General features: G+C 49.6%; 1 protein-coding gene across 4 annotated transcripts in view; it reads left to right on the forward strand.

Annotated features, from left to right (window-relative positions):
* The first annotated feature begins 641 nt into the window (after positions 1-641).
* PTGIS (prostaglandin I2 synthase) overlaps positions 642-24,085 on the forward strand; it is a 43,178-nt gene continuing 19,734 nt past the window's right edge. Inside the window, exons 1-5 of one of the 4 annotated variants that reach the window (XM_004282888.3) lie at positions 642-905; positions 8,468-8,591; positions 10,384-10,562; positions 13,081-13,224; positions 17,657-17,808. In XM_004282888.3, coding sequence (XP_004282936.1) covers positions 832-905; positions 8,468-8,591; positions 10,384-10,562; positions 13,081-13,224; positions 17,657-17,808 — 673 coding nt within the window. In that variant the 5' untranslated portion in view covers positions 642-831. Of the gene's footprint in view, positions 906-2,372; positions 8,592-10,383; positions 10,563-13,080; positions 13,225-17,656; positions 17,809-24,085 lie in introns of those variants that run through there. The other 3 variants (XM_033411200.2, XM_049698663.1, XM_049698664.1) reach the window with 3 other exon arrangements.

The raw sequence follows: 24,085 nt of genomic DNA on the forward strand, positions 1-24,085 counted from the left end.
CACCAGAGGCCAGCAGCCAGGTAATGTGACAATGTCCACCATATTCTGAGCCCCTGCTGTGCTGCAGGTACACGTGGGTGAGGTACACTTATCGTCCCTTACAGCAGTTGCAGATGAGGGACTCAGAGCGGGGTGCTCTGAGCTCTTGTGCCCCCTCCACTGTAGTTATTGAAGGTAAAATAGGGGGCGGTACAACCCCACTCCGCCCAGACCAACAGAACAGAAAACTAATGGTCTCTAGCCCATCCGGGGTGGGGTGGGGATGGGATGGGTGAGGGGCGGGGGGCGGCTAGAGTGGTGGAGACTGTTTAGGTGGAATGTGGAGGAAAGGCCCTTCCAGTCCCCTCCCACCCCCAATCCCTCCTCTGCCACCGCTTGACCTCTCATCCTCACACTTTCTCTATCCCCATCACCCCTCCGTCCCCCCATATTCCCTTCCTTCCTCTTCCCCAAATCCCCCATTCCTCCCCCACACCCCCGCGTAACCCCTCCCTCCCTGCACATCCCTTCCCTTTCCCCTACACCATCCCTCCCGTCCCCCGCACCCACATTTTCCACGCACATCCCTCCCACCCTTTCCTGGGCCAGGGGTCGGAGCCCGTCCCGTAGAAGCTGAGCCGGACGGAGTCTCCAAGAGCCACCCCACCCACCCTTCTGGACCTGGGAGGGATCGCAGGCCCTGCCCCCGCCCGTAGGCGGTGGGCGGGGGGAGAGGGAGGGGCGTGGGGGCGGGGTCGGCTCTGGGACTGGGTCCCCGTGGCCCCCGTGGCCCCCAAGCCAGGCCGGCCGCCTCCGGCGTTCCGCAGCCGCAGCCTGGTCGCCGGGCCTGCCATGTCCTGGGCCGTGGTCTTCGGGCTTCTGGCCGCGCTGCTACTGCTGCTGCTGCTGACCCGCCGGCGCACGCGGTGAGTGCCCCCCGCCCGGCCTACGCCCGGCTCCCCCCACCCCGGTCCGCCAGCGCCGCCCCCGGCCAGACAAAGGGTCGTCTCCGCTCAGGCCCGCGCCCCGGCTGCAACGAGGGGGTCGCCGAGCCAGCGGCAGGCCCACGTCGGAGCCCCCGCTCCAGTCCCCCGGGCAGGAGGGGATCCTCTTCCCACCGTCCCCTACACCCCCCGGGCGAGCCTGGAGGTGGGAGTCCAAGTGTCCGGCCGAAGGGGCTTCCGCGCCCCTCCCCTGCCCCGGCGAGGGGGCCAGGCCCAGAGGGCTTAAAGAGGGCTCAGAGTTGGGGAGACGCGCGCGGGAAGGTGCAGGGACAGGAGTCCCAGAGGGCTGCTCACCCACCGCACACACTCTCTCGGCCGGGGCGCGAGAAGCCCGGGCCTGGCCCAGATAGCGGTGCCTGGGACCTGCAAGGGGGTTGCAGGTGAGAACCGAGAGTCACGGGTGCAGAGTGGGTGCGTGGACATGCTCGGTGTGACCCCCGGTGGAAGAAGCCCCCTCCCGCTCTTCGGCCTCTGTCTGGATCGTGCACCAACTCGGTGTCACCCCCCAGGCTTGCTCTCACCCCCATTACACAGACGGCAGAGTTGAGGCTGGGGAAGGCAGAGGCCCTGAGCGATGCCCTCTTACCGGCCCTGGAACCACCTTCCACAGGATTCCCCGATCCGGATGCAGGGGCTGAGTAGGCTCGGTATTTCCCTCTGCCAGAGAAACTCAGGCCCACAAAGGGGTCGCCCTTCTGCTGAGGTCTACTCGGGCAGAATAGAACTAGAACCAAACGCCTCAGCTTCCTAGTCCCCAAGGTTCTCCTGCTCCATTGAGAATCTGCGATTTAGGAGAAAAGTAAAACTCACCTATCTCAAATCAAGGAGATGGCAGTATAGATCTTTTTCTTTTTATAAAATATTTTAAAAATTAATTAGAATTGCACAAGGAATACATTTGACTTAAGCACTTATCCCATTATAAATAAGACTGAAGCCCTTCTAACCACTCTTCCGACAATTCAGGACCTCTACTGTTGATTAATTTGAGAGGAACCTCCCAGATCTTTTAAAAAGATTTTTTATTTTAGACTGGTTTTATATTTACAGAAAAGTTGTACAAAGAGTTCCCAAATACCCCTCACAGTTTCTGCTATTGTTAACCTCTTACATTATCATGGTACAGTCATTAAAACTAAAAAAACCAACACTGGTCTGTTATGATTAACCAAACTCCAGACTTTATTTGAATTTCATCAGTTTTTCCGTTAACGTCTTCTTTCTGTGCTAGGATCTCATCCAGCGTACTGCCTTTGGTTGTCATATCTCCTCAGCCTCCCAGCTGTTTTAAAAATTATTCTTATATGCATAGACATTAGCTCGTAGATAACACAGGGCGGTGGAAGTGTGGTGTGTGTGTGTTTAAATCAGAGTGTCTGAAAATTCCAGAAGTTTTCTGGAAACCTTTTATTTTTAAACAATGTGTTAGTTGAATTTCCACACAGTGAGTTCACGATATTTTTCTTCAACCTCTGGACACCTTTCCAGGTGAAACTTAACACCATACATTCAATCATTTGCCTGGAAAAATGAAAACGAAAAAGTCTACAGATAAGTTTCCTTATAGAGAAATAAATTATTTTTCCTAAGTTGTCAGGCTTTTTGGAAACTCTGTACAGAGTTGTTTTCAGACTGTACCTTTGCTGTTTTCACTCCAGATTTTCGTTTTGACATCCGTCCATGTTGCTATGTGGAGATCTAATTCATTCTTTCGATTTTTTGTGTAGTATTCCATAGTATGAATAGGTGCAGGTTTCTTTTTTCCCTTTTATTCCTGTCCCTATTGAGGGACTCAAGTTGTTTCCGGTGTTTTTGCTATTTCAGGCAATGTGCTGGGCTCATCCTGTGGGGCCTCCTAGTCTGTGCTTTTCTCTGGGGCAGATGAGGGCAGCCACAGAATACATGGATTCTGGGAGGCTGGGTACCTGGGTGCTTAGCATATGGAAACTCCCAGCCTCCAGGAATAAGAACAAGTTGAGTAACTGCTCTCTGCCTCAGTTTCCCAATCTTTATGCTGTTTTTCTTTTTGGCCACACCATACGGCATGCAGGATCTTAGTTCCCCAACCAGGGATCAAACCTGCGCCCCCTGCAGTGGAAGCACAGTCTTAACCACTGGACCGCCAGAGCAGTCCAGTTTCCCAGTCTTTAAAATGGGAATGATGATGGAATTGCCTGGCAGTCTAGTGTTTAGGATTCCGTGCTTCCACTGCAGGGGGCACAGGTTCGATCCCTGGTCAGGGAACTAAGATCCCACAGGCCGCACGGCACTGCCAAAAAAAACCGAACAAAACAAAACAAAACAAAACAGGGAATGATGACGATAATAGTAGGTGAGAGTGGAATTGCTGGATTAGAAGGAATGCCAAACATTATTTTAGCTAATTCTTGCTATCAATCCAGAGAGCTAATTTGTCTTTGAGGGTGAGTTGTTGATTTTTATACCTGTGGACAGCTTAGCAGTTTCACCAGGTGGGGTACTGGGGAGAAGTGTGGGTATGGGAGTCACTGACAGTTGTGCGGGTGGTAGTGTGGACCCTGGGGGGGCAGAGTTGCGTGGACCCTTGGGAGACCCCACAGGGGCCGGAATTTTGTTCTCCAATCTCATTTTCTCCTAACTTGGAGATGGGGGCACTCTTGTTACCCCCATTTTACAGAGGAGGAAGGGAAGGCAGCGATCAGCCATGTGGACAGCAGCTGGAGATGAGAGGGTCACGCCCTGCATCCCTGCCTCAGAACAGTGAGAGTGTCCGTGAGGAAGGCTAGAGACCGCAGACCCCAAAATAGAGCCTCCTTCGCCCCCGCTGGCCTCTGGCTGAGTCACCCTGGAACGTGACCTGGGCCTCGGTTGGATTCAGGGCCCGGGGGCTGAAGGAGCCTCTGGCACATCAGGAATCCGACGCCTGGGCTCCCGGCTTCCTGCCTTTGTCCGCAGCTCCTTGGAACTTTTCAGGGGAAAGATGAGTGCTGCCAGAAATAACACCAGGCTCGCTGGGGAGCTCCGGTGGCAGGCAGAGTGAAAGGCAGGGGAAGGAAGCCCCACCCACACCCCAAAGATGTCTTAGGGGAAGGTCTCAGGCCCTGCGCTTGGGAAGGTCGCTGGAACCTCTCTGTGTCTCAGTTTCCTCACCTGCAAAGTGGCTGTGCAGATGTCCACTTGGGGTGACTTGGGGCCAGGGTAGCATCAAGAGTGTGGGCTCTGCAGCCAGGCCTGCCTGGGTTAGAAACCCAGACCCTCCACGGTGGGCCCTCGGGCAAGTGGCTCAGCCCCTTCTGTGCCTCAGTTTCATCTGCTGTAAAATGGGCTTGATAGAAATACAATGCTTCCTTCCTCAAAGGATAACACAGTCAGGGCTCATCAAGTATCAGCCATTATTCCCAAGCAAGGAAACCTTTGCACCTGGCATATAGCCGTTGCTCAAGAAATGGCACCCGGGAGTCATATTGGTCCTGCTTCTCAGACCCACCCCAGCTGCTCCCCGGTTGCCAGGTGCCAAGCACTGTTCTATAGCCCCCTTCATCTTCATCACAGCCCAGTGTAGTCTGTAGTGTCGTCACTCCTCTTTTACAGGTGAGGAAACAGGCGTGGGGAAGCAAAGTCACACGGCCGGCAAGAAGCACGGCTGGGATTTGAAGCCAGGAAGTGTGGTGCTAAGGTCAGGCTCATAACAGCCATCCTGCCCTCCTGCCTCTTGTGCAGAAATCGCCGCTGCCATGTCCTGTCTCTGGGCTCAGACGTGGACTGGAAGAGGGCAGGTGCACGCTGGGCTCCTCCAGCCCTGTGCTGTGCCAGCCTTTAAACGGAGCCTTCAGGAGAAGCTGGCTCACAGAGAGGCGAGGGGAAAGGAAGGGTCCTGGCACGTCCCCAGCACCCCCTTGGAATCCCCGAGCTGCCCCTTTGCGAGTCTCCTCAATGATGGGCTCAGAGGCAGGGTGGGAGTGGGGCGAGAGGAGGAAGTGGGCGGGGGGAGGCATTTCCTAATGCCCTCAACCCTCACCTCTGGTTCTGCTTCCATATTTCCCAAACTCTGGCCCTCAAATCTAGCCAGTCTCTCTGTCCACCACCTGTTCCCCGCTTTGGGTTATGTTGGGGGACAGTCAGACTGAGGAGGCAGGAGGCCATGGTGGAAGAACGTAGACAGGGAGGGGAAGAAGGATGAAGGGAAGGTGGTCCCCCCTGGACTTCTGGGGATGGCACAAAAACCCCCAACCTGGAAGTGGACGAGTCGGATGCTAGGCCTGGCTCCTGGAGGATCACAGCCTCCACTCCCACCGTAATTGCTTTAGTCTCCTGACACATCTCCCTCCCGCCTCTCGCTCTTGCAACCTTTATTTATTTTTTTGGCCACACTGCGCAGCCTGCGGCATCTTAGTTCCCCGACCAAGGATTGAACCTGTGCCTCCTGCAGTGGAAGCGTGGAGTCCTAACCACTGGACCGCCAAGGAATTTCCTCTTGCAACCTTTTAAAAGCACAATCACATCACTTCCTAAATCCTACTTCCTAAATCACGTCACTTCCTAAATCACATCACTTCCTAAATCCTACCCTCCAGAGGGTTCCCACCACACTTGTAATAAAAGCCAGACTCTGTCCTCGGCCACTGGCCTTCTTGGTCCCCAGGTCATTTCCAGTCTTTCACCCCCACATCCTCCACTCCCGCCACAGCGGCTCCTGCTGTCTTGAGAACATCACCAAGTGCACTCTTGCCCCAGGGCCTTTGCACTTGCTGTTCCCTCTGCCTGTAAGGTTCTTCTCCCTGCTCTTCCTTCCAGTCTCTGCTCACATGGCACCTCCTTGGAAAGGCCCTCCCTGACCACCTTCTCTAAACTAGCACCTCCCCACTATCTCGTATCACCCTTCTTTCTTTTTTGTTTAATGAGATGTATTTCCCATACTATAAAACTCACCCTTTTAAAATATACAATTCAGTGGTTTTTAGTATAGCCACAGGGCTGTGCACCCATCACCACTGTCTAACTCTGGAATATGTTCATCACTCCAAAAAGAAACCTGGTACCCGTGAGCGGTCACTCTCCATTCCACCCTCCCCTCAGACTCTGGAAACCACGAATCTACTTCCTGTCCCCATTGATTTGCCTTCTCTGGACATTCATAGAAATAGAATCATACTCTATATGGCCTTTTGTGTCTGGCTTCTTTTACTCAGCATGATGGTCTTGAGGTGCTTCCAATTTGTAGCGTGAATCAGTACTTCACTCCTTTTCATGACTGAATAATGTTCCACCATATGAATACACCACATTGTGTTTATACATTCATCTGTCGGTGGACATTTGGGTTGGTTCCACTTTGGGGCTATTATGATTAATGATACCACGAACAATAGTGTATAAGTTTATGTATGAACTTATGTTTTCAATTCTTTGGGATATATTGCTGGGTCATATAGTCACTCTTTTAATCTTTCAAGAAACTGTGAGACTAGTTTCCAGAGCAGCTGCACCATTATACGTTCCCACCAGAAATACATGAGGATTCCCATTTCTCCACAGTCTTCCCAGCACTTATTTCCTTTTTTTTTTTTTTTTAAACATTATGGCCATCTTAGTGGATTTGAAATGGTACTGCTTGTCGTTTTGATTTTCATTTCCCCAATGACTAATGATGTTGAGAATCTTTTCATGTGCTTACTGGCCATTTGTATATCTTCCTTGGAGAGCTGTCCATTCAGATTCTTTTGTGCATTGTTAAATTGGGTTATTTGTCTTTTCATTGTCACGTTTTATGTCCTTTATTTTCTTCATCACACTTCTCGCTCTCTGAAATGATATTGCTTCTTTGTTTTCGTCTGTCTCCGCTTATTAGTATGTAAGCCCTGTGAGGTCAGGGCTCTCCACCTCATCTTCCCTGTTCACTCCTGTATCTCCAGCACCCAGGACGATGCCTTCTTCATAGTTAATATTTGGTGAAGGTGTGAATGGAGCCCCTCCCTCAGAGGGTGGTTGGGGAGGATGAGATGAGACATTCATATATCGAATGCTTGGCCAAGGGCAGGGCCCAGTGCAAGTGCAATGTCAGTTTGAGTATATTAGTTATCTCTTGCTGTGTAACAAATTACCATATAGTTGGGAGCTTAAAACAACACCCATTTATTAGCTCACACTTCAGTAGATCAGAAGTCCAGTACAGTGTGTCTGTGTTCTCTGTCCAGAGTCTTACAAGGCAGAAATTAAGGTGTTGGCCAGGCTGCCTTCCTATCAGGAACCTCCAGGGAAGAATCTGGCTGAATTCAGCTCCTTGCGGTTGTGGGACTGAGGTCCCCATTTCCTTGCTTGCTGTCAGCCAAGGTCCACTCATAGCCCCTAGAGGCCCCATGCATTCCTTGCCATGTGGCCCCTTCCATCTTCAAAGCCAGCAGCAAAGAATCTCCCTTATGCCAAATCTCAGTCTCTTTTGCCAGGAAGATCCCTGCCCCTTGTAAGCCCTGTCCTCCCCTGATTAGGTCAGGTCCACTAAGAAGAATCATCCTTTCTCAAAGTCAACTGTACCAGCTCCCTCACTCAGTTGTAGGTCATTGTAGTCATATTAGAATTCCATCCACCGTAGTGAGGTGTAGATATGTTATTATATCCTCAGAGGAGTCCCTCTGCTCTCACAGATGAGATTTTGACCTTGAATATCACACACAACCTTCCTACCCCCTGGCTGAGCTACCTGTACCCCTGGGGCATCCCCACAGGCCACGGGCATGGCGTCTGGCCTCCTGAGAGACCTCAGATTCTGAGCTGGAGAGGGGCAGTCAGGGGTCAGCGACAGGGCAGTTCTTCTACCACTTCCTGCTATCCAGCCATGCTCTCCAGCCTTACCCTTTCCCGGTGGGCATGAGAGGAAGTGTGAGATGACCAGGACCCTGGTCCATGCTGGCTCATACAGAGAACTCTGTATCCTAATACCACTGGGTTCTGGAAGGTTCTCCTACCTGCAGAGAGGTGACCACCTTAACTGGACCCCCCAGTATGTACGAACATCAACTGGTACCCCAGCTTCTGCTCTCAGCCCCCTGTGGTCTATTCCCTACTCAGCAGCCAAAAGCCACTTGTAAAAACCAAAGCCAAATCCTGTGCCTCCTCTGCTTCGAACTCCGATGGCTCCCCCCTCACTCAGAGCAAAAGCTGAAGTCCTCAGAGCTGCCTGCAAGGCCCTGCATGGTCTGGCCCTGTTACTGCTCCGGCCTCACCTTCTACTGTACGCGCCTTGTTCCCACATCCAGCCACCCTGGCCTCCTCACTGTTCTTTGCACACACCAGGCATGATCCAGCTTAGGGGCCTCTGCACTTGTTCCCTCCGCTTGGAAGCTCTTCTTTTAGATACCCATGTGGCTCCCTCCCTCACGGCCTTCAGGTCTTTGGTCAAATGTCTCCTCAGGGAAGCCTTCCTCTCCACTGAAAATCTCACGCCACGCCCCACACTCTATCCTCTTCCCTGCTTTATCAAATGGTGATAAGTGCTGTGGCTTCTGCAGGCGACCTGGCGAGCCCCCACTGGACCTGGGCAGTATCCCCTGGTTGGGCTATGCTTTGGAGTTTGGAAAAGATGCCGCCAGCTTCCTCACTAGGATGAAGGAGAAGCATGGTGATATCTTTACTGTAAGTGCCTCTTTTGCCTCTTGGGAGGGAAGGGGATGAGCAGCTGGGCCTATTAAACCTGGTGTTTACTGATTTCTTCAATACCCATCCATACACTAACCATCCAGTGGTCCAGCCAACTTTCTATATGCCTATCCAACTGTACATCCAACGTTTATCTAACATTCATCCCTTCATTATCCCTCTAGCATCTTCCCAACATGCAGCTATGCAGTCATTTAATATTATCCAATACTTGGTGTGTTCATCTAACCGACCTCTATCCATTCATTCAACTTCCATCTGTCCCACATCTACCCATCCATCTAACATCTGTCCTTCTGCCTATCTGCCCAATATCTAAGCAGCCTTCTTCCGTCTTAATATCCATCCAATATTCATTCATATATTCCATTTCCATCAACCTCCATCTATCCACTCATTCGTCCATCTTTCTAAATATCTATCCAAAATCTGTCTCTCCATCCACTTGTCCATCATCTGTTCCTCTACCTGTCTACCCAATTTATCCAGCATTCTTCCACTCATGGACGTAGCATCCATCCAACTTTCAACCATGTATTCAGTTTCCACCAACTTCCATTCTTCTGCTTATCTGCCCATGTTTCCATCCATCTGCCACCACCACCCAGCATTTGATTATCTATCCTTTCAATATCCAATGTCTGTCCACTCTATATACATCTATTTATATCTCTCTCCATCCACCACTTCAACATCCAAACAACCGTCACTCATCCACCCACCTTCCACGTCTCCTTCTAACTTGGAGGTTAGAAGTGAATCCAACATTCACCCTTCAATCTGTTTACCCAGTATCCACTTAGCATCCTGCCATCCATGTACCCAACATTCATTCATACATTTAGTTTGCAAGCACCCTCTAGCTGCCCATCCATCCATCTTTCCATCCAACATACATTCAATGATCTATCCTTCCATTTATCCACCCATCTAACCATCCATCCAACAGCATTTTTCTTGGATATTGGCTTGTATTTTATAAGAGAGTTTGATTACCATGACTCACAGACCACATTTTGAAAACAAGGCTAAGGCAGTGGGTAGTTGGAGTTGTGTGACCCCCTCCACACACATTTGAGGGAAAATGCCCTCACCCTTGTTGACTGCAGGATTATAGCTCTCCAGTGCTGTCTCCTTCCTGTCTTGAGCAGCATGTTACATACAGAGCTCAGCCTCCCAAAGAAGGTTTTGCTTTCACATCCACTAGCATTTATCCAACAACATCCATCCATCTTTCCTTCCTTTCTTCCATCCATTTATCCACTCATCCATCCATCCACCCACCCATACCTATAATATATCCATTTATCCACCGACATCCTCCCATCCATCCGTCTGTACATTCATCCATCCATCCCATCCATCCGTCCATCCACCTACGATGCACACACATCCATCTGCTGCTTCTGTGGGCAGACTCTCTCCTGGCTGCTGGAGATATGACATTAACCAAGATAACCGTGGAAGATGCTTAAAAGTGAGGTGGTTAAGAGCATAACCTTTGGTTCAGAAAAAGTGCCGAATTCCTTTCCCAGCTCTGCCACTTCTCAGGTGTGTGGTCTTGGGCACGTTATACGCCTTATCACATTTCAGCTATAAATGGGTGAATGATGGTCCCTGCCTCACAGGGTGGTTGTGAGAGGTAGATGAGGGGACATTGTCTGTTAAGTAGCTGGTGGGGCCACTGCCTGTCACGGGGTAAGTCGACCTCAGAGAACTGCTGTTGTTCATAGTCGTACTCCTCACTCCATCCCTGCCAACTTCCCAGGTGCTGGTGGGGGGCAGGTATGTCACTGTCCTCCTGGACCCACACTCCTATGACATGGTGGTGTGGGAGCCTCGCACCAGGCTGGACTTCCACGCCTACGCCGTCTTCCTCATGGAGAGGATTTTCGACGTGCAGCTTCCGCATTACAGCCCCAGTGATGAAAAGTCCAAGATGAAACCGTGAGTGGCTGCAGATGGTACCCATGGGTGGGCCAGGGTGGGCGATCGGCTTCTACCCTCGTAGTTCAAGTCCTGTGTGAGCTGAGCTTGTTTCCACAACAGGTGTCCAGTAAAGACATTTCGTTTTGTGAAAACAAACAAAAACAAAACAAGAAACAACCCTAGAGAATTGGGCTGAAGAAGAACTCTTTACTTCCCAAGAGGCAGCTCTGATTTTTAGTAGAAGGAGACCAGGGTTGGGGTCAGCTAGACCTAGATTCAAATCCCAGCTTTCCCACTGCCTAGCTTTGTGACTTTGGGCAAACCACACCCCCGCACCGAGCCTCTGTTTCCACATCTGTCAAATAAAGGGAGGTGGTGGGGTGATTAATGTTTTTGAGTCCATACTCTGTGCCAGGCATCATGCATGATCTCATGAGTCTTCACAGCAATGCTGGAGGGTAACTTACAGCCCCATTTTATAGATGAGGACACGGGGCTCAGAGAAGAGAAGTGACTTGCCCGAGGTCACACAGCTAGGAAGTGGTGCAGGTCCTGAAACATAAGTAATACTTACAAAAGGACCTGTGAGGGCATTTACCCTGTATTCGTTCATACACTGGTCACCATCCTAGATGCAGGAGCACAGAATGACGCCAACCTCCCTCTGAAGACACCTGCCAAATGCCAGGTGTTTGATAGGCACATGTTCATATCTGTGCAACAGCTTCAGAGGTAGGTATTTTTATCCATATTTTACAGATGAGGAAACAGAGGTTCAGAGAAGTGAAGTGACTTACCCAAGGTCTACTGCTAGTAAGCGTCAGAGCTGGGATTTGAACCCAGGTCTGCAGACTCCACAGCCCATTCTCCTCCCACCGAGATACTGAGGAAGTAAGACTCTGCATCCTCCCCTAAAGAGTGCACACGGTCTGATGGGCATCTTTAGCGATCTCTCTCCAGGAAGACTCACCTCCTGGAGTCAGGAAAAGCATCTAGAAAGCCGGGTTTTGCAGGACTGCTAAAGCTGAGGAAAGGCCAGCCTCATGAGGTGAACATGGATGAGAGACAATGCTCAGTCTGACCTTGGCTTTATGGGACAACTGCTAGGAGTATTCCTGAGCCTGAGTGTCCTGGGTCCTGCTATTCTAGGGATTCCATTAGCAACAAGAGTCCGCAGTTCACTGCATCCTACCCCCCTACCCAGGGAGGATCCCAGTTTCCTCCAGTGTCTACCCTCGAGAGTTTCTGGGCATTTCTCAAAAGCTGGCATGAGGTCTTCTGGGCATGGCTGCCACATCTATTGGGGGCTCCTGTCTCTGTCAAGGACTAGTGCTTGGAGTGGAGTCAAGGGAACAGCTGGAGCAGGGTTGATCACTGTGTCAGCTCCCATGTATTAAGCACTTACAATGTGCCAACCGCTATGTTAAGCCCTTCACACACATTATCTCACATGGGTCGTATCTATTGTTTTTCCAACAGTGAAACATCCCAAAGCTTTTATTACCTGGAAGTTCACGGAACCCCTCTGGAGACTTTCCCGTCTTGAATTATCCAAGAACCCAGGGGCTTATTCAGTCTAAAGGAGTCCATCCTATGTCCAAACAGCAGATGGCGACAGAGAGCCAGAGCACCTGATGGGCACACTAGCACTGGTCTTGTTGCTGCCACAAGGTGTCGCTGTTGAACACCGGCTCTGCACCACCCCATGGACGCTTCGCTCGATGCAGTGGGGTCCTTTATGGTTTAGATCCTTGTGCAGTGTAGAGGGGCCTTAAACTTAGATAGAAGATCCCATCTTTCCTGGCTTCTAATCATACATTCAGTCATGGCTCAATATTGACTGTACTGTGGGGGCTCAGTACAGAGGGGCTTCTGGCTTCAGCCACATGCTCTCCCAGAACTGGTCCTCTCCTCAGACTCCTAGGTACTCAATGACGAGACCAGATCGCCAGCCAGATTGCCTTATTCCTCATGGAGCATTCACTTGGAGTCATGTTTATTAGCAATCCTTGGTCCAGGACACTTTATCCAAACAGGTCTCCCTAACTTTGGATCTCAAGGAGAAAGGGCTGGTTTCTTAGTTCTCTCTCTTCTGCAAGTCTGTGGGTTCCTTATCCAAGCTCATGTGCCCCGAGAGGGGATGGCTATTATGTTTAAAAGTTCAGACTCTGGAGTTGGGCAGATCAGGGTTTCAGTCCCAGCTGTATCACTTACTGGCTGTGTGACCTTGGCAAATCACTTTCCTCTCTGTCCCTGAGTCTCTCCATCTGTAAAATGGGTATCATAATAGTAACTGTTATCCCTGGGGCTGTCAAAAGATGAAATGAGATCATTGTGCTTGGCAAAATTAATAATAACTATCGTCATTGTGGATGATGATAGAAATAATATTTTGTTTAAGCCAATCTTCCAAAAGCCCTCATTGCCACTGAGGCACTGGAGCCCTGGGACTCTGAGGTTTGGCCAAGGAGGTGCCTGTGTGCATATATATATATTTTTGGAAGCTACCCTCTCACACCTTGGTTCCTTGCCCCAGGACTCTCCTCCACAAAGAGCTCCAGGCGCTCACGGAAGCCATGTATACCAACCTCCACACTGTCCTGCTGGGTGACACCATGGAAGCAGGCAGTGGCTGGCATGAGATGGGACTCCTCGAATTCTCCTACAGCTTCCTGCTCAGGTGAGCCCAGCACTCTGGACCAGCCATTAATAGTGGCCAAGGGAACCAGGAGGACTTTGTGGTTGGGGAAGCAGTTCGGGATGCTCCAAAGCAAAGGCTGCAAGGCGACATTTTGTATCTGGGACTCTTGAGTGGTCGCCTGACTCAGCCTGTGAGCTGTAAAGGAGACACAGGCCAGAAAAGGGGCCTTGCTGGTCACCCAGATGCTTGGTGAGAGGGCCAGTGTGGCTGGAGCCTAATGAGCCAAGGAGGTTGGGCGGGGGGATGAGGTCAGAGAAACTGGCAGAAACCGGGTCTCACAGAGCCTCAAGGCCATGGAAGGCTTTGGAATTTATTCTAAGTGAGATGAGTGACATTGGGGGTTTAAGCAGGGGTATGACACCATTGGACTTAGAGTTGTTTTTTTTTTTTTTTAAAGGAATTCCTTTATTTTTATTTATTTATTTATTTATGGCTGTGTTGGGTCTTCATTTCTGTGCACGGGCTTTCTCTAGTTGCGGCAAGCGGGGGCCACTCTTCATCGCAGTGCGCGGGCCTCTCACTATCGCGGCCTCTCTTGTTGCGGAGCACAGGCTCCAGACGCGCAGGCTCAGTAGTTGTGGCCCACGGGCCTAGTTGCTCCGCGGCATGTGGGATCTTCCCAGACCAGGGCTCGAACCCGTGTCCCCTGCATTGGCAGGGAGATTCTCAACCACTGTGCCACCAGGGAAGCCCAGACTTAGAGTTTTAAAAGCTCTCTTTGGCTGCCAGACAGAGACTAGACCATAGTTCGGGTGGGTGGCAATGAAAGGGAGGCAGGGGGACCTGTTAGGCTGTTTTAGTTGCCCAGGTGAGACAGAATGGTGGCCTGGACCAGGCGATGGCAAGAATTTGGGTAGCTTTGGGGGATGGGGTCGGTGGGACCTGCTGGTGGATTTGACTGCGTGGTGGCAGGGATGGAGGAGCATGGCCACAGGCAGTGAGGGAAGGAGAGCCAGTAGTTTTTGGTGGCATCCCTAATGACCAGCATCTCATACAAGCGAGACATTTCAACCGCTCCAAAAAATTACAGCAACACAGTTTGAAGATAAAGGACAGGCATTTGCTGACACATATGGGCACACAGGAATATTTATGACGTGTGTGTGTTCTTGTAGGCTCAGTGTGCGCTAATACATTTAATCCTCACAACCACTCTGTGAAGCGGGTACTTTACAAACCCCATTTGACAGATGAGATAACTAAGGCCTGGAGATTCTAAGTCATTTGTCCAGAGTCCCATGGTTGGGGTCCTGGCAGGGCTGGCTGCAGAGCCTACACTCTCAAGCACGACCCTTGGTGTGTCGCCTTTTTCTCATTTCACCCTGGAGTGGTGCAGATACCATCAAGGGCTGTGATTGGTCTGGGTGATGCAGGTCTGGTCTACCCTGTCATATGGTGTGGAGACTGAGGTCCAGAGAGGGGCCGCTAAAACCACCCAGCAAGTTCACAGCAGGGCACTCCCAGGTCTCCTAGCTCCTGCCATCCCGTATCCTTGTGCGGGCAAAGAAGTCAGAGAAGAAGCTGAGGCACTGGGGGAGGTGGGGGCCACGCGGTGGCAGCTGGGTCCGTTTAGGTTCATGGTAACAGCAGGCACAGTGCAGGAGGGCAGACGTAAATGGATCCCTGTGTCTTCAGGGCCTGAGCCCCGGGCTGCAGCTCCTGCCTCCTTGGGCCTTTTCATCGCCATCTGCAGCCCCTGAAATAGAAAGGCAGTGGGCAAGTTGGATGACAGTCACACGGGTACAGAGGTGTGTGTTCACGTAGCCCGAGACCGTGAGATTCCAACCTGTCCTGTGTGGGCCCCTGCCTCACTCAGTCACATCCAGAGTTCTAACTCTGATTCCACTGGTGTCATCTCACCAGCCTCCTTGCTGCCCCTGGAACAGGCCAGGCATGCTCCCAACTCACGGCCCTTGCAGTTTCTGTTCCCTTGCTCAAGAATGCTCTTCCCTATATGTCAGCATGGCTCCCGCCTCACTTCATTCAAGTCTCATCTCAAGGGTCACCTGCTCAGGGAGGTCTTTCCTGCCACCCCATTTAATATGATGGCCCCCTCATTACCCGGCCCATTCCAGCTTTTTCTTTATGGCTCCTAGCGCCACCTGTAGGTCATGTGTGTATTTATAGGCCGTGTAATTATTTATTGCCGGTCTTCAGCTGTGCCAGGTGTTATTTTGATGTGGAGGCGCCACAGGAAGGGCCTTCGTGTCCACAGCGTGAAACCTCGTGGTCTTCCTGGTTTTCTTGTCTTTTGGGGAGGGGTTATTTTTCATTGCCTATTTTTGGTAGATATTTTATCTAAGGAACTAGTTTTCTGCTTTAAGAAAAAAACCAGTGCAAGTAGGATGACAAATGGTGACAGGTGTTTAACTGCAGTGTCACAGAGACCGCAGGGCCTGGGGAGGACCGTCTGACCCTGCCAGCTTGTTTCCCTCTAAGAGGGGTGGCCGTGACTCCACTTCTGCCCAGGGCTGCCAGGCGGGACTGTAGGCTGCCAGTGGTCAGGCTTTCTCCTTTTTCAAAATGAGATGGAGGGGGAAATGCAGAGTTTGTATGAATTTCCCCAAATGTTTAAATATGCATTCGGTTGTTTTTAGGAAAACTCTATTAACCAAACAAAACACGTTTCTGGACTGAATCTAGATTGCGGGCTGCGCCTTTACAACTTCTGCCATAAGGAGACTGAGGACATTCTTCTGAAGAAGAGGGATCCAGGGGCTTACACGTTTGGAGGAAAAGGAGGAGGGAATTCCTTCTGGGCTGATGCAGAGGCATCAGTAGGGCCGACGGGTTAGACTCTATAGGTAGCTCGTTTCAGCTGTTCTGCAGGAAGGATTCCTCCTTTTAGTCCAGTGGGATGGGCAGGTCTTGAACTCGCCATCTCTGGGGGGCATGGAGGCCAAAACTGGATGAGGGGAAGGTGAGTGGGATGCAGGGAAAAGGTGGGACAGTAGCTTGGATAACTGAGCTCAGAATCATGGTGACCCCATATTTTCCTCCAAGATCAGTGTTCTCAGGATTAAGTTCTCACTATCCATGCATCCATCCACCCATCCTCCCTCCCATCCATCCATTCATCCATTGATAGAACATTTATTGAGGACCTACTACGTGTCTACACTGTGTGAACGAGGGACAAAGTGGGGACCAGACAGGCCTTTCTCAGCCCCATCCTCCCTCATTCCTGCTTCTTTCCTCTCCTTCTCCGGAAAATCCCTGTCCTGGGAGACCCAGGAGGGCCTGAGGGGGCTGCATCAGGGCTTCACGGTGTCTCTCTCAGAAGTCCTGGCCCCTCTCACCACGTGGAAAAAGTGAAAACCTGTGGTTTTCCTCCCAGGACTGAGGCCAGTGGGGCTGGACTCCTGGAGCATTAAAAAGTGGCTGGTGGGGCTTCCCTGGTGCCGCAGTGGTTGAGTCTGCCTGCCGATGCAGGGGACGTGGGTTCGTGCCCCGGTCCGGGAAGATCCCACATGCCGCGGAGCGGCTGGGCCCGTGAGCCATGGCCGCTGAGCCTGCGCGTCCGGAGCCTGTGCTCCACAACGGGAGAGGCCACAACAGTGAGAGGCCCACGTACCGCAAAAAAAAGAAAAAAAAAAGTGGCTGGTGGTGAAAACATTTCCTCTGAGAGCATTCCTAAGGGCGGTGTGTGTGTGTGTGTCTGTGTGTGTGTGTGTGTGTGTGTGTTTTGAGTGTGTGTGTGCAGACTCCCAGGGTGCTCTGCGCCGGCCCCTCACTCTCCAGTCCAGCACCTGGGCCGGCAGTACCTGGCAGCGCCCTGACCTGGCTGTGGTTGCTCCCTTGGCTCTGGGCCATTGCGGGGACCGTGCCCTCTGCCCGAACCCCTTTCCCCTGCTTATCCTGCAGGTCTCAGCTCAGATCTGCCTCCTCCAGGAAGCCCACCCTGACTCCATCTCCAGGGGCAGGAGCCTCCTTTCCTGATCGGTGCCCCCATCTTGCCCCACTGGCCACCCCTCACTCTGCTCTGCTCGCCAGCCTCCGGGTAGCGCCTCCACACTCTGCCTCCTTCCCGCCGCAGGAGGTTGGCTCTTCCCTGCGCCTCAGGCCCCTGCCTCTGCTCCTCCCACGCTGGCTCCTTCTCATCCTTCACCGAGAGCCCCTCCCCACCCCCTCCCTCTTTGTCCCTCCCTCTGAGCCCCAGCTGACCTATGACTCATCCACTCGTTTCTCTGTATGTCTGTCTCCCTCATTAGAGTGTTGTTGGCTCCATGGGTGTGTGAGGGTTTTGTCTGTTTTCTTCTCTGCTGACGCTGTGGCCCAGAGAGGTCCCTGACACATGGTAGGAAAATCAGGTGCTCCTCAGGTGTACAAATGAAGAAAACGTGTAGGCAGCCCTGGGAGGGTTCGGCTGTATCCAAAGACAACCCCCTGACCAGCTGTTTGCCGCCCCCAGAGCCGGCTACCTGACTCTGTACGGTGTCGAGGCACCGCCACACACCCAGGAGAGCCAGGCCCAGGACCGCGTCCACTCAGCCGACGTCTTCCACACCTTCCGCCAGCTTGACCTGCTGCTCCCCAAACTGGCACGTGGCTCCCTGTCAGTGGGTAAGCGCCATGGGGGCCCTGGTGGGTGGTGGGGCTAATGGAGGGACCCAGAGAGGGAGGATCATAGACAACATAGGAGGAAAGACGTTCTAATGACCTTAAAGGTAGTGAGATCCCCGTCACTGGGGTATGCAAGAGCAGAGTGGTGGAGAGGCAGGGCTTGGACTAGAGCTGGGGTTCCTGGTAGAAATTCTGATACAGCACATCTAGAGTGGGGCTTGGGGACCTTGAGTGTGTGTGTGTGTGTGTATGTGTGTGTGTGTGCTCCTTTTCTAGTTTTATGATTTAATTTGCTCTAGAATTTTTTACAAGTAGTTTATGCTGAGTATAAGAAATTCAAGCCATATAGAATAATTTAAAGGGAACAATAAAAGAATTCTCCAACTTCTCCCCATCCCAGCCCACCACTCCCGCTCCCATCCGCAGAGGTGACCATTATTACTAGCTTGGAGTATATCCTGCTGAATTCTCTCTAAACACACACACACACACACACACACACACACACACAGAGTTGTGTGTCATTTTTTTTCTATTTTTAAGGTTTTTAATTTCTCTTTTTTACTGAGGTATAATTTATGTACAGGAAAGCACACATGTCCTAAATGCACAGCTTAGAGGTAAATCTAAACTTTTTATGCCCTTTCCCAGTCAATATCCACCCCCCAGAGCTAGCCACTGTATGGATTTCTTTCACCTCAGCTTAGTTTTACCTGTTCTTACACTTCCTTTAAAACGAATCATACAACATGTGCCCTTTCATGTCTGATTTCTTTCACTCAGCTTCATGTGTGTAAGATTCATGCAGGTTGAATGTATCTATAGTTTGTTCTTTTTCGTTGCTGTGAAGTATTTCATTAGTGTAATAACCACAATTTGTCATCCATTCCTGGCTGATGGACATCTTGGTGGGTTCTGGTTTCTGGTTGGGTTAGCTTGTTACGAACATTCTTGAGCATGTCTTTCTGAGCACACATGCCTTCGTTTCTCTTAGTTGTCAGCCCTGTGCTTTTATAACATCGACCTAGCACACTGGAGAGACATTGTTCTGCTACTTAGCATTTTCACTGAACTCCACATCTAGAACTTTCCACATCGGTTTGTAAAAACCCACGTCATTCATTTCTGTGGACTCAATATTGGTAAAGAGCTTCCTGCTGGATTCAGAGTGCCAGGGCCATAGGAACCACTGGACTGCATTCTTCCCTGGCCACTGTGTCTCAGACTTCCCCAGTGAGAAGAATCCTCTGGGGTCCTTGTTAATAAGACAAGTCACCCAGCCCCATCATGGTCCATTTGAATCTGAATCTCCAGTGAGGCTGGGACACTGCATGTATGACAGGTGCTGTAGGAAGGTTGAGAAATAACTGTGTGTCCTGGTCTCAGGTACTTGCAACAAGACCTGAATTCAGATCCCTACTGTGCTGCTTCCTTGCTGGTGATTTGGGGCAAGTTACTTAACTTCTTTTTTTTTTTTTAATTAATTAATTAAAAAATTTTTGGCTGCGTTGGGTCTTTGTTACTGCGCACAGGCTTTCTCTAGTTGCAGCAAGTGGGGGCTACTCTTCGCTGGGGTGCACGGGCTTATCACTGCGGTGGCTTCTCTTGTTGCAGAGCACAGGCTCTAGGTGTACGGGCTTCAGTAATTGTGGCACGTGGGCTTAGTAGTTGTGGCTTGCGGGCTGCAGAGCGCAGGCTCAGTAGTTGTGGCACATGGGCTTAGTTGCTCCGTGGCATGTGGGATCTTCCCGGACCAGGGCTTGAACCCGTGTCCCCTGCATTGGCAGGCAGATTCTTAACTACTGTGCCACAGTTGTTAAGAATAGGGAAATTAAGAGTAGGGAAGTCCCTACTTAACTTCTTTTTGCCCTAGGTCTTTTCTCCGGAGGAGCAGTTGAAGGCAGTGGTCGAGACAGACTCTGGGCTCAGGTGGCTTGAGGTGGTTTACTGGCTCTTACGTAATCTCTGTGTGCCTCAGTGATCCCATCTGTAAAATGGGAAGAACAGTAGGATCTTCCTAGAAGGTGGCTGTTAGGATTGGCTGAGGTAATAAAGAAAAAACACTACTTGTTGAGCATTTTCTTTGGTGCCAGATACCAGGTTAAACATTGTCTCATTCAGTGCTCACAACAGCTCATGACCCCATTTCATTTATTTATATATTTTTAAGAATGAAACTTTAACACATTAGATTGTTTAAATTAAAAAAGAGGGCTTCCCTGGTGGTTAAGAGTCCGCCTGCCGATGCAGGGGACACAGATTCATGCCCCGGTCTGGGAAGATCCCACATGCCGCGGAGCGGCTGGGCCTGTGAGCCATGGCCGCTGAGCCTGCGCGTCCGGAGCCTGTGCTCCACAACGGGAGAGGCCACAACAGTGAGAGGCCCGCGTACCGCAAAAAAAAAAAAAAAAAAAAAAAAAAGAAACATATTCTTGTGGTAGATGTAGACAGTAAAAAGTAATAATACTCAGTCTTCCAAGCTTAGCTTCCTATGGAAACCAACGTTAACATGCTAATGTATCCCTTCACAGTGTTTTGTAGGGATACTCTATTTTGAAAATGGAGACAAATATATGTATCTAAAGTGTCACTGTGTATTTATAGAAAGGGATTATATCTATTAACTGCAACTTATTTTTTTAACCTAACGATATACAGTCTCCCTTGTCAATACAAACATCTAGAGGCATTAACCAATGCACTTAGATAAGAGAAATCAATTACCAATATAAGAATGAGTAAAGAAGAAATAAAAGTATCCCTATTTGCAGATAATCTGATGCTATACCCAGAAAACCCCAGAAAATCTATGATAAAACTAACTCAAGCAAAAATGAATATAGCAAAGTAGAGGTCAATATTTAGGCAGCCATCCCGCTCCAATGGATATTTATAATTGTTTCGTTTTTCATGTGTGTTACCGTTATAGTATTTCCTTGTACTTGTATCTCTTCTACCATCTGGTGATTTTATTTCTCTCTAACAGTTTCCTGGAAGTGGGTTTGCTGGCTCAAAGGGCATGCACATTAAAATTTATTTTATTTTATTTTATTTTTTTGCGGTACGCGGACCTCTCACTGTTGTGGCCTCTCCCGTTGCAGAGCACAGGCTCCGGACGCGCAGGCTCAGCGGCCATGGCTCACGGGCCCAGCCACTCCGTGGCATGTGGGATCCTCCCGGACCGGGGCACGAACCCGTGTCCCCTGCATCGGCAGGCAGACTCTCAACCACTGCGCCACCAGGGAAGCCCTAAAATTTTTATTAGCTGTTGCCACATCATTTCCAAAACCATGGAGCAATTCATACGCCTACCCAAAGGAAAGGAGTCTGCTCATTCCCCACCAGATTTTTTCAGTCTTTCTATTTGTTTGCCAATCTAATGGACAGAGGTGGGTAACTTGTTGTTTTAATTTGCATTTCCCCACCACCTTGTCAACATGCAATTATCGGTGTTTAAATCCTTGCCAATCTGATGGGCAAAAAAGGGCATCTGGCTTTATGGGCATTTCCCTGACTACTGTATGAGACATCTTTTAGTGTTACCAGCCATTTGCTTTTCCTCTTTGTGAGTTGCCTGTTCATGACTCTTAATGTCTTTTTAGAGACAACTCCTTATCTTATTGAATCCTGCCATCAGTGCTGGAAAGTTGGTATTATTAAATTCATTTTGCAGGTAAAGAAACTGAGGATCAGAAAGGTGAAGTCACTTGTCATAGACACACAGCTGGTAGATGGCAGAGCCAGCAAAATGGAAACTTGGTCTGTCTGCTTGCAAAAGCTAGTGCATAAAGCACTGACACGTGCCGGCATGGATTGCTTCTCCAGGAAAGAGCAGTTTCTCTGCTGCCGTTTCCTCCATACAGATGCTGCAGGGGAGTCTGTGTAGATGCAGAGGGGAACTCTCCTTGTTTTTCTGGGAGCAGCTCTGGGCTGGGTATGGGAAGGCTGCACTTCCCAGTATGGGCAGCAGGTGGCGATGTTGGGGAAGGTTTCTCAGCTAGGGACTGGAGGCTGAGGTGCAGAACGGCCCTCAGACCTGGTTGTGGGCATGTGAGGCTATGCAGCTTCTTTCGAAGAGTGATTTGGTAGAAACTATCAACATATAAAGTACACATTCCTTTGATCCTGTACTTCCACTTCTTGGAATTACCCCACAGAAATGCTTGCATGTGTCTACGGATCCACAGATATTCATTAGCATGTCACTTGTTTTAGCAAACCCTAAAAACAACCTAAATGTCCCCCGTAGCAGCTGATGAAATAACTTATGCTTTCACACAAAGGAAAGCTATGCAGCTGTAGAAAGTAATGGGATATACTGCTATAGGCTGAAATCTACTGTTATGAAAAAGGTGCAGAACAGAGGGTATGGGGGTGTGTGTGTGTTTGTGTTTAAATGTGGGAACATTTATAGATTTTTGCCTCTGGGAAAGCTGAGATGGGATGGAGAGAATCTCACACCCATTTGAACTCTTAGAGTTTCTTTCTTTCTTTTTCTTTTATTATTATTGTTGTTGTTGTTTACCATTTACATGCATTATTCCTCCTCTGCTTTTAGAAATGTAAACATTTTAAAAGAAAATTGACCCTTTTGGAGACCCTTAGACCACTGAGTCTGGTGCTTCTCATACAGGAGGGAGTTGGGGGGCAGTAGGGAGTTAGAGCCCCAAGCTAAGCATACTGCTTCTTTCTGGAATAATCATTTCACTGGATTATTATTATTTATTTAAATATTGTTTGGGGGGAAAAAGCATTCTTATATTAAAGAATCACAGGGTCTAATGCAAAAATCAAATGCATTTTAAAGGTAAAACACAAGACTTTAAAAAAAAAAACATGTCTCCGCTGGGGGCCTCTCTGAACTGTACCCTCAGGTCTCCAGTGGTCAGAGGTGTTTCCATGCCTAGTCCTCTTGCTTTACAAATGGAGAGACTGAGGCCCAGAGATGGACAGGGCCTCAGCCAAGCCCACACAGCATGGGAGGTCTGACATCAAACCTGTTTCTCCTGACTCTGACCAAGTTACCTGTCACACGAGCCGGCCAGTTCTGATTCACAGCGTTGAGTCATTACACTGGGGCTGATGAATAATACCTTATAAAAATGGCAGGATGGGCTTCCCTGGTGGCACGGTGGTTGAGAGTCCGCCTGCTGATGCAGGGGACACGGGTTCGTGCCCCGGTCCGGGAAGATCCCACATGCCGCAGAGCGGCTGGGCCCGTGAGCCATGGCCGCTGAGCCTGCGCATCCGGAGCCCGTGCTCCACAGTGGGAGAGGCCACAACAGTGAGAGGCCTGCGTACTGCAAAAAAAAAAAAAAAAATGGCAGGAATGTAGCAAGTACAACTTACCAAACCCCTGCCAGTACAGAGTGTGTTCTGTGTGTGATCTTTTTGAGTCCTCCTAATGATCCTGTGAGCCAGGTTGCCTCCATTTTACAGATGGGGAACTGAGACTCAGAGATACAAAGTGATTTGCCCAAGATCATCCTTCTAGGAAGGGGCTGAGCTGGGATTTCAACCTGGGTCTCTATGGCTGCAAACTGGGTGTTCGTTACCTCACAATTTATTATTATTTCTTACTTATAGAAATAATACATGAATATATTCTCCTTGGACTAATAATTTACTAACATTCATTAAGCTTTGTTTAATAATATAGCTAATGTTTATTAAGCCTGTGCTAGGCATCCCTCTTTGGACTTTATATGTTAATGCATTCAATCCCTGTATAACCCTATGTGATGAGTACTCTTACCTCAATTTATAGGTAAGAAAACTGAGGTGTTCAGAGGTGAGGTGCCTTGTTCAAGGTCAGGCACTCTGCTCCAGAGTTTGGGCTGTTAACTTGGCTCCCCGGCCTCTTGTGGAAAAAACAATCAAATATTACAGAAAAGGCAAATTCTCTTTTGACCACACTCCCTCTACATCTATCACCAAGGTAACCATTGTTACCAGTTTGGTGTTATCCTGCTAGAACAGTGCTATCCTGTAGAAACAGAATGCCAGTCATATATGTAATTTTAAATTTTCTAGTAGACGCATTAAGAAAAAAGGAAGAGGTGAAATCAATTTTATAAAATATAAATCAATTTTTTAAAATATAAAAAATATTATGTTTTTTCTTTAACCCAGTATATCTAAGATATTAGCATTTCAGCATGCAATTAGTATAAAAATTCTTGCGATATTTTACATTTTGTTTCTCATGCAAGACTTGAAATCTGGGGTGTACTTTTTACTCATAGCATGTCTCAGTTCCAGGCGGCCACATTTCATT

Source organism: Orcinus orca, chromosome 16, assembly GCF_937001465.1.
Source record: "Orcinus orca chromosome 16, mOrcOrc1.1, whole genome shotgun sequence".
In the NCBI taxonomy this organism is placed as follows: domain Eukaryota; kingdom Metazoa; phylum Chordata; class Mammalia; order Artiodactyla; family Delphinidae; genus Orcinus; species Orcinus orca.